Here is an 18,024-nt window from a genome sequence, read left to right on the forward strand (position 1 = left end):
AGAGAGAGAGAGAGAGAGAGAGAGAGAGAGAGAGAGAGAGAGAGAGACTGTTTTTCTTGTCTCCTGTCTTCTGATATCTACATTGAATTTTACGCTTTACCTTTCACTTTTTAATACCCCGTATCTTTGAAAACAATCCGTAATAAACCCATTACTGTTTTGACCAAATTTGCTCAATGTTATATTTGCTGTAAAGAAAGATTGCCTGATGGGCAGCAGCAAGGTGTGGGTGTTAGAGGTTAAGTGCCTCCAACATATCCATCTTCACGGAGGCCAGTGACATGCTGCTTTTGATGTGACAATACAGATTTGGCTGGCCAGGTTCTCGGGATGGCTGCAGGGTTTTGACTCAGCAGTCATCCGTATGCATAGTAAATATCCTCTTGTGTATCTCGATTTAAATGCTAGGTAAAGCAGAAGCGGGATAGTCAACGTCGATCACAGCAATCTACAATGAAGGTAATCGTTGTTATATCATATTATCAAACTTGTTAAATAGTATCAAATTGGTATTTAATCTAATCGGTAATGGGTTAATCTTATGCATTATTATTTTTCTATTTTCATCTCGACCATAGATATGTCTCATTGCTGGTTAGAAATGTGAACGCATCTTCATACATCCTTTTATTTCTTTAAATTGCATAAATAGGAAATCATGTCTGGCATTGCAGTAATTGAAAACATGATATCGCGGTGGTGTCATTATATTCTGTATACTGGGAACCTCTCGCCTGTCAAATTCTCGCTATTCACTGATAAATCTATTTTCGCTCAGTGTTAATTTCGCCTTTTACATGTTATTCCTACGTATAGCATTTCATGTACTTATTTTCACTGTCGTGATCAATTCGCCCTCATTCTGAAGGGTAAAAGTTAAACTAGTGCGGCGAAAATATCGCGATATACAGTAATCGGCTTGCTTAAGGTAAGGTCTGACAAAATGAATACATTTATAGATACAACTTAATAGTCATAACCAAGCTACAACTACAATAACACGGCTTTACTCATGTTATCGTTTGGTTAACGAATATATATGACTTTTAGAACCTAACTGGATTATATAATAAACAAGGAAGCGACAAAAAGCACAAATTATGCTTTGATTGACCATATCTCATTGTCTTAACAGGCCTGGCTGTGGATGTTACTGGCACTGCCGGCTATTGGGGCCCAACCCTTGATGAACGCACCGCCTAGTAAGTAGGATACTACAGACAATTTTCTTTGTCGTTGTGATTTTATTATAAGACAACTAGTTAGTAGGGATACATATGAAGCTATTATATTAAAAGTTAAGTAACGAGTTGCATTAGACCTAGGTAAAAATTAAGTGGAAATGCAGGTAATTGGTCACAGTACTAAATTACAAGTACATTATATCAGAATAGCCAATGAACTTAAAGAAAATCTAAATTTTAAGACCGTATCTCTTAAAAAATAACAGAAATATGATTTTCTTCAACGAGTCATAATTACAATATTTCCTTTGTATACTGAAGATTCCGTAAATTGGATGATATCTTTTTCTTAGCATTAATCATCAATGCATCATTCCAATGTCACATAAACAATTATTTACGCACACCGTTAGACATGAAGGAGGTGTAAAACGCGAATTTTTGTCCTCGCTAATAAGTACAGAAATGTCATTTCTGTATGCGTAATAGAAGTAATCTACAGTACTAATTCAATATGTTGTGCCAGTAAGAACTGTCATCTTCAATGCGTTACACACGAATTCCGGCCAATCCAAGAGCAAAAATTTCAGAAAACAACACATCCCACACAACCATTCATAATTTATATTTATGTATTCTGAACTTTAAGGATATTACATGTTAACAAGTAAGGATATTTTCAATTAATTTCATTAGCTTGAATACTATTCTTGTAACTGTTAAAGCTCTCGTGTTTATATGATGTTTTGTTGTCGTCCAGATTGTATACAGCCAGCCAAGCCCGGGTCTTGTTCGGCCGGCATCACCAACCACTTCTACAATACCACTTCCGGTCAATGTGAAACCTTTGTTTTCGGAGGATGTGGGGGCAACGACAACCGGTTCCAGAGTAAAGAGGACTGCGAGAGGAGATGTTCCTGCCACATGCCCCCAGACACCGGGCCGTGTCGGGCGAGCATGGAGAGGTGGTACTATAACGAGAAGAAGGGATGTTGTGAGCGCTTCACATTTGGAGGCTGTAAGCCAAACGGAAACAATTTCGAATCAAAAAAAGGGTGCGAGAGGACGTGTAACTGGAGCGTTCCTGGGAAGCAGAAACCACTGGGCATAGAGTGGGGAACTGGATACGACCGGAGGCTCGGAGAAATCGTATACAAGAACTACGGCACAACGTACGGCGGAAGTGGTACCATCTGGCTACACAATGAGATAGAGACTATGAAATCTGCTCCCCAGGCAGGTAGTCAAATCATGGGCATTATCAAGAGGACGGGCAGACGCCAAGTGCCAGGAGTACAGACTAAATTACAGTTTAAAATGATGATGGGAGGAGGCCAGGGTGGAGGTCAAGGTCAAGGAGCTGGTGGAATGGTCAGCGGTGGAGGTTTGACGAGTGGTGGAAGTGGCGGGATGATGAGCTCCGGTGGAGGAGGTGGTATGATGTCTTCCGGTGGAGGTGGTGGAATGATGAGTTCTGGTGGAAGTGGAGGAATGATGAGTTCTGGCAGAGGTGGTGGTATGATGACATCCGGCGGAGGTGCCGGGATGATGAGCTCCGGTGGAGGAGGTGGTATGATGACTTCCGATGGAAGTGCCGGGATGATGGGGCCCGGTGGAGGAGGTGGTATGATGACTTCCGGCGGAGGTGCCGGGATGATGAGCTCCGGTGGAGGAGGTGGTATGATGGCTTCCGATGGAAGTGCTGGGATGATGGGCCCCGGTGGAGGAGGTGGTATGATGACTTCCGGTGGAGGTGGCGGAATGATGGGTTCTGGCGGAAGAGGTGGTATGATGACTTCCGATGGAAGTGCCGGGATGATGGGTTCTGGCGGGGGAGGTGGTATGATGACTTCCGGTGGAGAGGGCGGAATGATGGGTTCTGGCGGAAGAGGTGGTATGATGACTTCTGGTGGAGATGGTGGTATGATGACTTCCGGTGGAGGTACCGGGATGATGGGTTCTGGTGGGGCTGGCGGCTGGCAAAATGGGGGAGGACAAGGAGCAGGATTCGGCCCAGGAATAAGGAACTACCAAGTCTAAAGACATTATAGTGTCTCAATGATATATGTGTGTTAATGACCAGAGTGATCTATCGTGTTCTCCGGATTAGGGTAAATTATACGAGGTAATTTTAAACAAATGCGAACAATGTACTTGTTCTGTATATTCTAGGATTTCGCTTCCTAATTGTGTTAATATGATATTTCAATATGACTAGACTACATGAACTTAGCCGGTATATACTATTTCGCGTGACAGAATTTTAATATACGGATTGACCTTTTCTTTTCTCAATATGTCACACTTATTAATGATGTTTTCCATTAAAACTTTTTGAAATCAATATCCATTTGTTAGTTGTGACCGGTTTTAATACCATCTCACAAATGTTAATCGTTGTCTCTAACGAACAAGTAGTATTTCAACTTTTATATTTTCATATATAGCAAACATTTATGTAACAGTTTCATGGAAGTACAGAAATGTTCGTGGATGACTATAACCTTATCCTTTTTATATTTTTGCTGGTAGGTGAATATTAGTTGTTTTATTTACTGATCTCGAACTTACGGCTAATAACAGTTTTTAGTTCGCTTTGTAAACCAAACTTAAGTTTGTTAAGAAACATTTATTTGACATACGAAGCCACTGTGGACGTCGTAACAGCACACGTTTCACCATATATAACAGCAGTGTAGAGCCAGCAGGGATTACCTGTCACCCGGCTATGATGAAGAACGCCCAAAGACGAAAAACAGCCAAAACCATACACAGTTTCACTGTAGATGGCTAGCTAAACGTTATCCAGGCCAACGTATTCTCAGCGCTGGTTAGGACATCATCAATTTAACGTTAGAATGACAGTTTTTGTTTACTTCCTGCCAAGTGAAATTCACAGGTCTTGGTCCACGGACATGACCTTTTAACATATGACGTCGGGAAAAATATCCCATTTTTTTCCTTGTGATATTTCTTTTATGTTATATAAAATACAAAACACATTAGAAATGTATCTGATATCAGTTAAAGGTATTACATTTTTTTATACAATTAACATACCTATGTTAAAAGTAAGTTATATGGAACTGGGAGTTTTGATTTCCCGAACAGAACATTTATTATAAGCATTTTACGTTTAATTTTGTAAAACAAATAACCACTCGCTAGCCTTTTAAAACAAGATATGTTATTATTGTCTGTTATATTTCTTGACAATTACCAGGGTTTAATTATTCCATTAGAAATGCTGTTATTGGAAACACCATCCAAATTATTTAAACAAATGTAATAATGAAGGATCTCTACCTAAATAGTTCTGATTTTAGGAATCCATGGCAAACATTTACTAAATTATTTATTCTAGCCGACACATTGGGATTGTTTTTGAACAAATGTGTTTACAGACAAACTCGTCATTTTCCCTTGCTATAAGAAAAAGAAAAAGAAAACATTGCTTCGCGACCACATTTCGATACCCTCTCAGTGGATGTGCAATCCATCGTCCAATTCTTTTGTAATAATGAAACATGTTATAGAACTATAATGAACCTTGTCTTAATATATATGAAATCAAGATATTTCCAATAATAAACAATATTTTAAACTGTTACCCGGAATAGATTTTTTTTCACAGCAGGGAATTAAATAATTTTGTAAATGATAGGACAGTGGTTGTATTCTTCAAAGATATTCCACAAAGAACAACAAAAGGTCTTAAGTTTGTTGAGAGACGTACATTTGCATATATGTAGTAAGATACAGTTGAAGTCGTGGTGTACAAAGTGAAGCCCCAGACAATGTTTGTCACATGTAATTATTTCTGGTGTCAGAAGTCCTATAAACGCCACAATACGATATATTATAGCAATAGAAAAAGAACATAATTTAACTTCCTCACACGATGAAGCAACACCTAAGATGTCGGCTAATGTCGAGGCCGTTGTGAGCAGTAAACACTTCTCGTTAAATAGATATGAGTAAGTTCAGGGATTATTTTAACCCTCTGATATTAGCACAGATCAGTACATAATAAATTACTATGAAACTATCATGCATGTGAACACTGAAATTTGAGATCAACTCTTTGTTTTGGGACTGATGGTTATAAAGTATACAAATCAGGTATATATAAGAGTGAATACAAAACATGCAAGGAGAAAATGGTTTCTTTCACATATAGGTACAATTTTGAATCGGTAATATTTTGCTATGATAAACAAACAACTGAAAATAAAGCGTATACGTTTTAGGATTAGATTTATCATTGTGGAACTTTACACTGTAGTCTATCATTATTTCCGCTTTTCGTGTGATGGTATTTTACTGCTTTTCCCATCTGTTTGTGCATTGGATACAATATATGCAACATAAATTGTAGCTTCTCATAAATTTCCTAACCTTTTGTTACCAAACATGTACCATAAACAGGTTTTCAACTTTGGTTTCCATCCCGGTCATTAGGACTTAAGCTAGGTTTTTGAATATATAATGTATGCATCAAGAACAACAAAGAATTAAATATTTCAAGGAAATGTCATTTCATCAAATGATAAGAACATGACAGACATGGTAACAACAATACCAACAATGTTGTATCATAAACATATTTACAACATAAACAATATCTTGAATATATATAATTCAGTAAAGGTATAGCACAAGAAAACGCAACTGTAACTATCAACTGTAAATTTAACATAAACTTTGCTACAACCGCATTTACATCTAACTTCATCTAGAAAAGAGACAATAATCTGACAGAAAATACGTATGACTTAACACTCCGAATCGAAAGATCGTACTAATTATGTAATATTCCTGACACGGACCCCATCCTCTATAAAAGATCCTTCTTTACAACAATTGAACAAGATCTGTATAATAAAGGCTAAGTTTTTTTAATGAACACAAACAGTTATAAGTTTTCAATTCCTGTTTGTGTTCAAAACAAACTTTGCCTTTATTATTTATACAAAACTGATGGATCTTATTCTGAAGTATCGACACTTTGATTATTAATAAGCCAATGTAATGGTTTGATCAATGTGTAGCCATAAACCAAATATATAAATGCATAGAAGCTAAGTAAGTTGTTTTCAGCGGTTAAGAGTTGAGACACCGGTCATTTACACTCATTGCTTGACAAAGTGAAACAGACGTTTTCGAAGCTCGCAAAATAAGTTTACAGTTCAGGTTAAACTATGTTTCTGTAATAAAAATAAACTTTATTTTTCGAAGATAAAATACATGTTAAGCCAAAAGCTAATCTTCTACATGGTCATCTAATGTGGAATATAAATCTTTAGCAAATCTGTGTACTAATTGAATGCTTTAAATAACAAAAGACATGTTCCGTGAAGCACTGAACTACATAGATCTCTTTGTGAATGTGCACTTAATTTATGCATAGTTAATGTAAAAAACAACACAATGTGACAGTGTATTAATCTTGTGCATTTCCGTCAGATACGTTTATTCTCGGACCCCGACAGAAACCCCAGGTCTAAAACTAAAATAATAGCAAGTATATGTTTTGTACATCCTTGTCAATTTTGTCAAAAATTGAAAGTTGTACCTATATAAGCTATAATGTTATTGATGAATGAACTGACGACAATGGAGATGGATAAAAAATCCAAAAGTTTCTAATGCGGCAAAATTTGATGCTTTAACTCCATAACAAAAATTTGAACGATTACACTTATCATTATACAGATTTTAATAACTTCTTATCTGTTAAAATAAGATTTGAAAATCTCACTTGAATTAAGCACAAGTATTACAAAAGGCAATTTATCGAAGTAAAATTCAACTGAAAACATTTATGGAAGTAGTGTACTCAGCCCTAACTTGTTCTTGAAACAGAAATATATATATGATATTTCCAAGCCGAATGGATATAGCGAAAAAAAACCCCAAGAGATACGCAACGATTAAAAGCGAAATAATATAGCCAACCATGAACTGGGTGCTTCGCGGAACTAAATAATATTTTAACGGCGGGAGCAGGTACTATGTAGTTCTAATAAAAATAAAAAATAAACTAATCTATTCGCATAAAGAATTATAGAATATCCAGGATGAAAAGCCTATTCTATTCTTAAAAAGAAATATGCTACTGTTTGTGGGAATTCAGTAGGGATATGCATAGATTCTTATTAACAGAAGATTTTTTTTTTAATATCGAAGAAAGAAAATGCAAGCATTGAACAGCTTTAAGTTGTCATTCGTAGTCAATTGAATGTCAACTGGAAATGCATATTCCAAGGTTTTTCGTCAGTTTCCAGTTGACATAAAGAAATCCTTCAAATGCCGATTGAAACATTCCGATACTTAAATACATATATTATTATCGTATTAATGAAATTCATAGCGAAACTAATACAAAAAAAGAGAAAGTTATGTGTGAATTTTTAATTTCATTAAATGGCACACTCGTTTTCAAAGCTCATTGATAATTAAATAGCTATAAAATGGCATAAGTATGCAATAGTTAACACAGATATGCATAAAAAAAGTTCATTTTGAGGCTCAGTTTGTAAAATGAAGTACTGGCATTAAAAACATGATATTATACATTTTTCATTACATGTTAAGTGAAAAGTTGATAAATGTGCTACAAATTAATGATGACAGAATTTGAGAATATGTTCTTAAAGACATTATCAGGCGAAATCAGATGATCAGAAGGGTACTTGCACCAACTTTGGAACCAGTCATGATGAGTGTTGTCTTATACAGAAAAAAAAGTATAATAAAGTTGGTTATCGACGATTTAACTAGCAACATATCATGGTAGACACTGAAATGATTTGGAATTTGTGTAATAATGAAAACAGTAAAGAATTCTTCCACATAGATTTAAGTAGCACAGGTAGATAAATATAACTTTGGCGAAGTAGTTCATTTGGTATTAGGACACCATCTTCTAAGAAAATCCAGTTGCATGGAACAGGCTCTAAAGTTGTTAATCAAATGTGACATGTACACTCCGTTAGCAGGAGAAGTGGGATACTGTGGAAATAATATCTTCCATTAAATGTAATGTACCACAACTGAAATGCAAGTGGCTTTCAGAATTATAGATATTGATTCAAATCAAATTTATTTGGGGCCCTCTGATATACTATTTTACATTGTGTAACACTTTAAATGCTTTCTTTTCAATTATGAAAATGGTATGATTTATTCGGTAATCGCCCCTTCCAAAATATGACACATTGCAAACTAATTCTGCACAGTAGTACATATCATGATTCTAAGTCGTTCGTATATAAAATGGCTGGTTACTGACGTCATCAAGCTTGTGTGCTGTCATTTGGTGACGTACACATAATGTGTGTGGGACGTTTACATTATATGAGAAGTTATTATGATGAACGTTGCTAATGGTCACGTTTGATGCCGGATATTAATGTGGGACGTAGTATGGCCAATGCAATACGTAAATCATATGTCGTTTGACAGAACGTATTGTAGCGGTCGGCCAACCTATCTTTGCTATACACCCATACTTAGTTCCTCGTTACCACATCGGTCGTGACTGCCACTTCGTCATGTTATATTTTATTACTCAGGATCATGTCATTTTGCATCATTGACAATGTCCACTACATACCAATGTCAATCATTCACTGTCTCCTATCAATGAAGGTCAGTGGACACTGACCCGCGTTGTCCTAATTATTACTTACTAGCTTTTTTATTTGTCCCTTACTCTATTGTCCTACACTTCAGCATATAACAGACTATAAGTTAACACTGTAACATCAATATCAAAAACAATATCAAAAAATAGAAGATTATGAAACATTAGATAACAATATTATATTATCATGTTAAAACACGAAAAGTTAATTAAAATGAGTTCGTAAATATGATAACAATGCTATAATCTGTTATTTGAATACGACAATTATTCGAACCCAACGTGTCGCATTTAATACATGTGAAAACAGGATTTCCCATTATGCAAATTATTTTTTTAAATCTTAAGCTTATCTATTCACTTGGATACTTGTATTAATATTTTGCTCGTCATGCATATTGTGTATTTTCAAGAATACATTTGACTTAGTTAAAAGGTTGGTTACGTGAATTATATCGATGTACTTCCCTGTAGATCTATATAATATCATAACTTTGTTATAATAAGCATCATATATAGATATTTTTTATCTTGCTTTTACAATTTGATTTATTGCCCGAATTGTGTATTTCCTGTGAGGTGCGGTTAGATGTAAAGACATGAAAAAGTACACAAGTTAAATATTGCACGCTCAACATATTTTGGAATATGGCTACCAATGCTATTTCCATTGTTGAGAGAGACAGGAAAAATAGAGTTGGAAGGAGGAAGCCATAAATCGTGTAACCTAGTAAGTAGCTCGTAAAGAATGTACACGAGATTAATAATCGTGTCTTCTACATCCCAAGCCTAATGTTTCTTTGTAAAATGCGCATGACAATAGGTATTAACATTCACCTGTTGATGTGAAAAATTCTACAAACAACAAAACCTTAGGTTTTTTCCTGAAATATCCGTCGTAAAAAACGTCAAAGGTCATTTAAAGAACTGCTCAAATTCGTTTTACCCACTCATATTTGTGAGTATTTTTTTTTTATTTTGCTTTTATAGGATTGTTAGCGAAATGAGCCGATACACTTGTCATGTCGTATTATTTGACTGGACGGTGGGTAGGACGTAGCTGTCACATGCTAATATGAACATATACGTGACACCAATCGGGACAGTTCCGTGCCACTGACTTCTTGTCATTCTCGCGTCTAATATGCATATCCGTCAAAAGTGATATTACGCACAATCTGGATATTTCGAACCACGGCGGACCGGCGTTCACATTCTCCTGGTGGTGAGCAAAAGGTTGACTGGACTCTTCTTACCTTATGTAGAACAGCAGAGGTAAATTATCTTGTACTTCGGGAAGTGTTCTAATGGATCTGTAGTGCAATCCAACTTTTATAGTAAGTATTACAACTAACATGTGTATGTAAAGACAACTTATTTCATAATCATAACTAAACTTACTGTTCAGAGTTGAAGAAAATATATTTAGTACACACTTCACTTCATATATTATGTTTAATTGTAGGGTTTCAAATTTATAAAAACAAAAAGAAAAAATAAATCAAGAAAAGGTTAATTAATCATGCTGATTTATTTTGACTTTGATATTTGCTAATAGAGCAATATGAATACCATGGTTTGGTTCAGGAAAAAACCGTAATCCATTTCAGGGTTTTCCAATTCAGTGAAAATGATTATAATAACATCAACTTTTGATAATGCTTTCGTTTATTGAGTAAAACTTCTTGGTTGCTACTTGTATTGTAAAATGCATTTGATTTCTTTTGTTTTATGAATGCGTTCATTAAAAAATTCATCAGTTTGGAAATATGTAAGATCGAAATTATACTTTATACACAAACAATATAGTCAGTCATAGCCTGACAAAGGGACCAGTCCGTCTTCAAACGTTGCGACACGTTTATTACGTACATTGTGTGTGTGTCAAGTAAAACTTCGATATTCGTGAATACAAATTATTGTTTTCTACGGATGCCGGTAAATGCCACTTGAACTATTACATTCATAATTACGAGTTAAATATCACGTAGCTACGACTAAGTATCTCATATTAACGAGATTGTTTATTCGAAATTACGTTAAACATAACTCGTAGTTACAACTACTCATGCACAAGGGCACGGTGGGTTTGCTTTACCTGTACAAATACAGCTGCAATGGAAAGTCAAAATACATCGATTTGAGGACTATTATTCTGCACATATTTTATTTGTATATACCTATTTCAGGTAGATACATAGATAAATGTAACACATGTCAATAGTGAAATTTATTCTGTGTAGTGATTAGAAAGATCAATATTTTATTCGTGCTTTTTTCAGTCGTACTTAATATATAATTATGTATTCATTTCAACTTAAAAACAGACATGGGGCTCTACATTGCAATTTAAAAATCAGATACCTGGTTTTTAATTTTTACAATTAAAGCCTTTTAATAAAAAAAAATCGTTTTGCTACAATTTATAGGAAAATGTAAAAATGATAACGAATGAAATTAATAACTTAAGTCCGAATTCATGGTTTGCAAATTGTAGTAAATGTATTTTCGCTATTTCCTAGATTGAATTAGCTTGGTCGTTATTTTGTTATAAATATGAATTAGGGATTTTTAAGGCTTTTTGTTGAAAATTCGAGGAAGCTAACTGATACATACAAAATGCTATGTCATACTTATAGTTATAATTTGTCAATATATATATATCAATATTTGCTGATACTGTTTCACACACAATGAAGTCTGGAAATAAATGAACCATATTCAATAAACTGTTTAAACTAGAACGAAAAACCCCCCATTTTGATCCATTGTTCCAATCAAATTAATGATATATACAAATCGTATTGTAGTTTGTTATATACCTGCTTCAGTATATTACAACTAAAATAAAAGTAATTGTAGAAATGTCATACTTGCTTCGAGTTTCAGTCTATGGAACAATCATGTCAGTGAAACAATGTGTTACACAATAACTGATTTTATGGCTATATGTGTCAGGATTTATCGTTTTACGAGCACATGCTATATTCATACAATAAGTACTTTTCTTAACTAGATCATATCCATAACTATAATAAACATTGACTGGACGTCTTTATTTGCATTTAATAGTCGGTGACCGTGTCGGTTGTCTTTCAGATGAGTCCTCAGGTTGTTGGCCTTTTGCTTCTCACCTTTGCCGCCCTGGTCAAGACGACCAATGGACAGGCACCAATTCAAAATAGTTTCTTTGGACAAGGGGAGATGCTTGACCATGGTAGGTAAACAGAATGATATGTTAATGTTCTTTTTGTTTTATTTATTCATCGCCATGCCGTACCATAAACAAATCACCATGCAATGCACAATATTTCTGACTTTTTACACACGAAGTAAAATCATCATATCATTCAAATTAGCGCTGAATTGAATGAAATATAATATCCTTCATTGAAAGTGGTGTTCCTATTGCAATAGTGCTGAAATGTTCACTTTGTGTCGCTCTTGTCACCCCTAACCGATAACAACAAGAATTCCAAATTAAAATTATGAATATTCTGTAGTAATATTCACCGATAGGTTTTGTTGGAAACATATATATTTCTTATACAACATGTGATATGAATAATTCTTATGACTTGCAGCAGATTGTCACTCACAAGAACCATATTTGTTGTTAACTAAAATCACCTTAGAATGTTGGCCACTATATCTTGTTTTGCCTTATTTAAGGATCCCTGTACCACTGCAGGCAAAATACTTGATATCCAATTGAGGGTTTCCGTATACACAGTTACTTCTCCTTACTGTGGTTTCACAATTCACTTTTAACCCTAAAATCTAACATACACTAGTCCACATTCCTTACTGTAGCCAATACAACAACTGTATCTAGAATTCAAATAATTATTAAAAATATGAAGTGTGTCGGTAAACCTGCTTAGTATTGATGAACGACACGACCATTGCAATCGTGGTACTTCTAAATCGTACAACATAACTCCCATTGTGCCAGACATGCAAGGACATTTATCACCGTAATACACAACACAAGTGAATTCTTGGTACAGTCATATTTTGAAAACCCTCTCGGTCTTCTTTCTACTAAGGTCGCCACAACCACCTTTTGTTTTATTGCCTATTTCAAAACCCATTTATTAATGTATGCTTCATAGAACTTACAAAGTAGAGGTAACACAGTTCCGAGGGCCACCACGGGGGCCTTTATAGTCTCCACCGTGAGATCAAAACCTGTTTCTACGTCATTTAACGGAATGATTGTTGGTCCTTAAAGGGGTTGGTCGGGGAAAAAATGTCATATTTGCTAAAATAGCATTCACATGTTTAAAACACCTTCTTATGAAATACACCGATTCAAATTTTGCTGAAATTCACTCCCTAAGAGTAAAAATTATAATTATATTAAAGAAATCCTAAATCGTCACCTGACCAGTCTTAAACTCTCAATTGACCCAGATGAGTGATGTAATTTTACCGCACGCGCGTCATCAACAAGGCCAAATGTAAACATCGCGGCGAAAGAAAAAGATGCATGCAAAAAGTCATGACAGGCACGAGGTATCAATACCGTTATATATAACAACAACATATAGGTAGGAATACTACACTTGCATCATACATGACCTTTGAAAACAATTATTTACGTATAGTATTGCTGTCTTGTCCGCTATTGTTGAGTCCGACATGGCACATGACGGCGTGCTATTGTTGTTATCTTCACTGCCTCACTTTCGAAACAATCACGTGACATATATAAATAGATCTGCGCTAAATTTACGCGGGGCTTCCCCGAGATTTCAGTGGTAAAAACTGGAAATTGCAAGCAGAACTCGACCATCATATTGCCGTGGTTTAACTTTTGGAAGGCCAGAGAACGCATTTAGACCCATTTATTTTGTATTTTTTTCCCCCGACCAGCTTTAAGTGTTCGGGTTACAAGGCTACTTCCAACTAAACAATACTTAAAGTTTTTCTGAATTTCTTGGTCGGATGAAGGTTCTTGTCTTTGTGCTTGATATAGATCATAATTACAATTTTTGTGCGCATGCATCGAATATACAAAAACTTAACATTCAAAACCTGCAAGGAGTTACGCTCGTTTGCGTTCTCTGCATCCCTAGAATATGTCAATACGTTGTTATTTGTGTCTGGTAAAGAGAACTAACCAGTCGTTAGACAGATACCACTTCTTTGGAGATTGAAAAGGAGCAACGTCTGACTACAACGCTTCTTAATTTTACTGTTACGCTACCGCGCGATTTTCGGTTGTGCATCAAAATATCTCACTGGTCTATTTCTACCATTTACAAGGTGGTGCTAACGTAAAGAGAGTGAAGTCAATGACATTTAAGGGATCAAATACATATGGCTAATTTGTCATATACCGAGTTCAGTTTCTATGTTCTTATTTTGTTTTATGTTGTTACTAGTAAACGTGAATACCGAAATAATGATAAACATATCGAAAAGTCTCTTCTGATCTAAACCTATTTATTTTCCCCTTGGTGACAACTGGAATGAAAATGTGTTTACAAAATAAATGAACACTCTTTTCTTTATGGTCATCAAGTTAGAATACAATGCTGACATTCAACACAATAAACATATTATTCAAGAACCTTACACACAGGAGAAAGAATATAAAAAATACTTCAAGCATGTTATGATAAGAGATATGTACAATGTAGAAAAGCATATGTAATGTTCATGTATGTTCAAAGTGAAATAGAAAAAAATAAAGGTCGAGAAAAATTCATTAGCGCCAACACTGGGGCAAATAAAAGAAACCAGGAGGTAAAGATTTACTTAAACAAAACTTTAAACGTTGCAAGTAAAACAACTCATGCATTACAGCATATAACAAGAAAAGTGTGAAGCCGAACCTCCCCTTTCCTTCGTACCAGTCGGCTGCAAGTCGTAAACCTTAATTAATGCATTGTAATATGTAGCAAGGTATTAAGCTAATTTGTCACAAGTTAATTCGGCTAACTAATTAAGAGCTTAATTACCCTGTCCAAAACAAATTTGACAGTATATTTCACAGCCTATTGTACATTTCTCACTGTAGAACTCGTTGGCAGTAAGTAATTAATAAGTCTTTAAACATAAGCATAATTGAAATAGGTATCATTGTAATCATAGATGGTAACGAGGAAATCCCTTTTGTCTCCAAATTAACATGTTCTGTGCATGTATTATAAGAAAAGGATGTAGGTTTACAGGACGTCCTGTATGTGCCGTGTTATTTGACGGAAAGACTGATGTTAATAAAAAAGTAAAACGTAAACGTAAACCTTTGTGAAATTGCAAAAATGAATTGAAATTAATTACCTTAAATTAAAAAAAACCCGTTATGCCTGTAGTTGAGCTACACGATCATGTAGACGAATTTGTTGTAACAATGTGCGTGTTTTTCAGCACATTGGTGCATAAACAACTAACTTTCTGCTTTTTTTCTTTCTCAGAGTGCTACGAGCAACCATACCGGACGACATGTGTAGGTCCTATCCCGCGCTTTTTCTACAACGCCACCACCAAGCATTGTGAACAAATAAACAATGTATGCGGGCATGGTGGCTCCTTTAGTCTACAAGAGTGTGACAATAGGTGCACCTGCCGACTCCGTCCTGAGGCAGGTACAAATACGTGTCATGGAGCAGTAGACTCGCAACGTTTCTTTTTCAACCAGAATGCAGACATGTGTTTGCCGTTCACATACTATGGCTGTGAAGGTAATGGAAACAACTTTGGAACTTCCGTGGAGTGTACCATGCAATGTAATGCTCCGCGCGAGATAGACCAGGGTGACGTAATGAGAAGCCTGGGCTTTACTAATGAAAAGGCATTCGAAGCGCAGGCTGGTTTGTTCAATTATGGAGCTCCTGCCCCACATCCACCCCCACCCCCACGTCCACCCCTACCCCAACAGCCAAAATTCAATCCACCAGTGCCTTCTCCACAGCATCCACCCTCTCATCCGTCTCCACCGACTCACCCTACCCAATCGCGACCATTTCCACCCCCACCTCGTCACCCACCATCACCACCAACGGGAGGCCACTTTCCCCCTACTTCTTTGTGGAACAACCATCCTACACCGACACATCGCCCACGGTGGCAGCCCCCACCTCCACCACCAAATCAAAGATCGTCTTACACACCGGATATGAGGTCACCTCGTCCTCCCCCGAATAAACAACCACCATTTGGAAACCACCCGATGTCTAGACAAATTATACCACCCCCCTCCCCTCATGGTACTAATAACGGAATGGGTAAAAGCAATCGAAATCCTAACCAAGGTTTCTTTGGTAAAACAACTTTCAGTATGAACAATGTTCAGGATAAACCTAAACACTTTACAAAAAATCCAATTAGCCGATCAGGACCTCGGAACAACAGAGGTGGTATGAATTGGAATCGTCCTAACCAAGGTCAAGTGACTATTCAGCCGACCCCTATCGTGTCAATGGCTCAGTCAACCATGATGCCCATGAGAAATAATTGGCGTGGAAACATCAATCAGGGTCATCAAGGTCCCCCAAGACACCAAGGGAACCTTGGAGGTAATAACATAGCACCCAAGCCAACCAAAAGTGGCCAAGGTATAACAGCCGGTTCCTTGAATCAACCAAAGGTCGAAATTGTAAAAGCTACCACGACTCAGTCGAGTGTTGGACTCAACAATCGCGGCACAACTGACTATTATTATTATGACAACACTGGGTACTCACAGGGTACCACAGCAGGTTTCTTTAACAACCTCCGGTCGAGTTGGGGAAATATGAGACGACGCATGGGCAAGTGAGGCCGCCTTCTTACTGACTATGGAAGAAGAACTTAATTTATCATGACTTATATTTGTATCACCTCTTAGAGGGTAACCATGAAGGTATCTCTTACTTTGACAGATTGTGCATGTAAAATAAAACATCTTATATATACCATATATTTCATACGATATACGATATATATTTTTTCAATCGTTTAGATATAATCGCTATATATACATATTATGAAAACATGATATTGGTATCCTTGTTAAATTCTAAATATTGATAAAATAAACGAAGACTATTGTAGAGTATTTTCCATTTCTTTAAAGGCTCGTCAAAGAGGCCATGAGCTGTATTTGTTTATTATTCATATTTGACGCACGCGTGCTGAAGAATGTCTGCTTAGGTCACAGGCATTACGCTAAACATTGTTTCCTGTCCTCCTCAAAAGAGAAAAGTTGTAAAATGATTAGGATGTTGTTTTAACTGATTAACGTAATGTTTCGCTATCAATTGCTAAAATATCTCGTATGATGACAATAGTCTGAAATCGCTTCACAATAATTACAGAAAATTGGCTCTCGCGTATTGAAACAATCACATTCTATGAATTTAGAAAAAAAAATGGCAAATGTTGATGGAATGTTTTCATTACAATAAAGTATAAGTTGGAAAGTGATTTTGAATGATTTTGACATCGTGTCCGTGTCACATGTTTGTTCTGCTATATTGATTGTGTAGTATGTTGCGATGCGTGTGCTTACCGAATTTTGAAAGAAAGTCGTGTGGTGATATGTTTTTCATGTTTATAATCAACAATGTTTATTCCAACATATTTTATATGAAATTCCTAAGAATTGTAATAATGATATATTTAATAGAAAAGAGTATTTGGCTTTTAATGTACTCGAGAAAATACCAACGTAGTTCTGAGCTATTTTATTGCTTTGAAATACGAGGTTATTTATTTTATTTAAGTAGAATTACATATATTTGTAAATCTTCTTGATGATATTTTTAATGCAGTTATGACAATACAAGGACAAGTCTATATTGGACTTTTCCGCTTTGTAGGCGAAAAATAAAATAAATTGGTCTTGTTTTTCTTTGTTTTTACTGTTCCTTTACTGCACATGATCTTTGAAACATCGGCTTTGCTGTCGTGATTTGTTTTAAAAAGAAGTTAAATCAATTTTAATATTTCCAAAGAGGTTAATAATAACGCAAACGATTTGAATTTGCAATTGACGTATGCTCATTGCGAATAAACACAAGGAAGTAAAAATTTTAAAATTTTCTTTTTGTTCCCTGATTTAAAAAAAAAGTGTCTGAGGAATATAATACCCTGTCGATTTCGCTTTTATCAAACGCATAAAGACATTTTTGTCATTCTATAATGCACTCATTTAAGGTATGAAAGAGCGGAACATTATTATATGATGCATACTAGACTAAT

At 35.7% G+C, this 18,024-nt stretch overlaps 2 protein-coding genes across 3 annotated transcripts; both read left to right on the plus strand.

Annotated features, from left to right (window-relative positions):
* The first annotated feature begins 323 nt into the window (after positions 1-323).
* Positions 324-3,528, plus strand: LOC110457783 (glycine-rich cell wall structural protein 1-like). Of its 2 annotated transcripts, XM_021509181.1 has the most exons (4): positions 324-459; positions 1,136-1,202; positions 1,945-2,697; positions 2,806-3,528. In XM_021509181.1, the coding sequence occupies exons 1-4, from the start codon at positions 454-456 to the stop codon at positions 3,222-3,224; spliced, it is 1,245 nt and encodes a 414-aa protein (XP_021364856.1). In that variant the 5' UTR covers positions 324-453; the 3' UTR covers positions 3,225-3,528. The 2 variants fall into 2 exon arrangements, with proteins under 2 accessions (XP_021364856.1, XP_021364855.1); XM_021509180.1 differs by having other exon boundaries at positions 1,945-3,528.
* A 6,441-nt stretch (positions 3,529-9,969) lies between these two features.
* On the plus strand, positions 9,970-17,670 carry LOC110457782 (CASP-like protein 4U1). Its single transcript, XM_021509179.1, has 3 exons — positions 9,970-10,169; positions 11,932-12,049; positions 15,258-17,670. The coding sequence occupies exons 2-3, from the start codon at positions 11,932-11,934 to the stop codon at positions 16,598-16,600; spliced, it is 1,461 nt and encodes a 486-aa protein (XP_021364854.1). The 5' UTR covers positions 9,970-10,169; the 3' UTR covers positions 16,601-17,670.
* The last annotated feature ends 354 nt before the right edge of the window (positions 17,671-18,024 follow it).

The sequence above is a fragment of the Mizuhopecten yessoensis genome, unplaced genomic scaffold (assembly GCF_002113885.1).
Source record: "Mizuhopecten yessoensis strain PY_sf001 unplaced genomic scaffold, ASM211388v2 scaffold9309, whole genome shotgun sequence".
NCBI classification, from domain to species: Eukaryota; Metazoa; Mollusca; class Bivalvia; order Pectinida; family Pectinidae; genus Mizuhopecten; species Mizuhopecten yessoensis.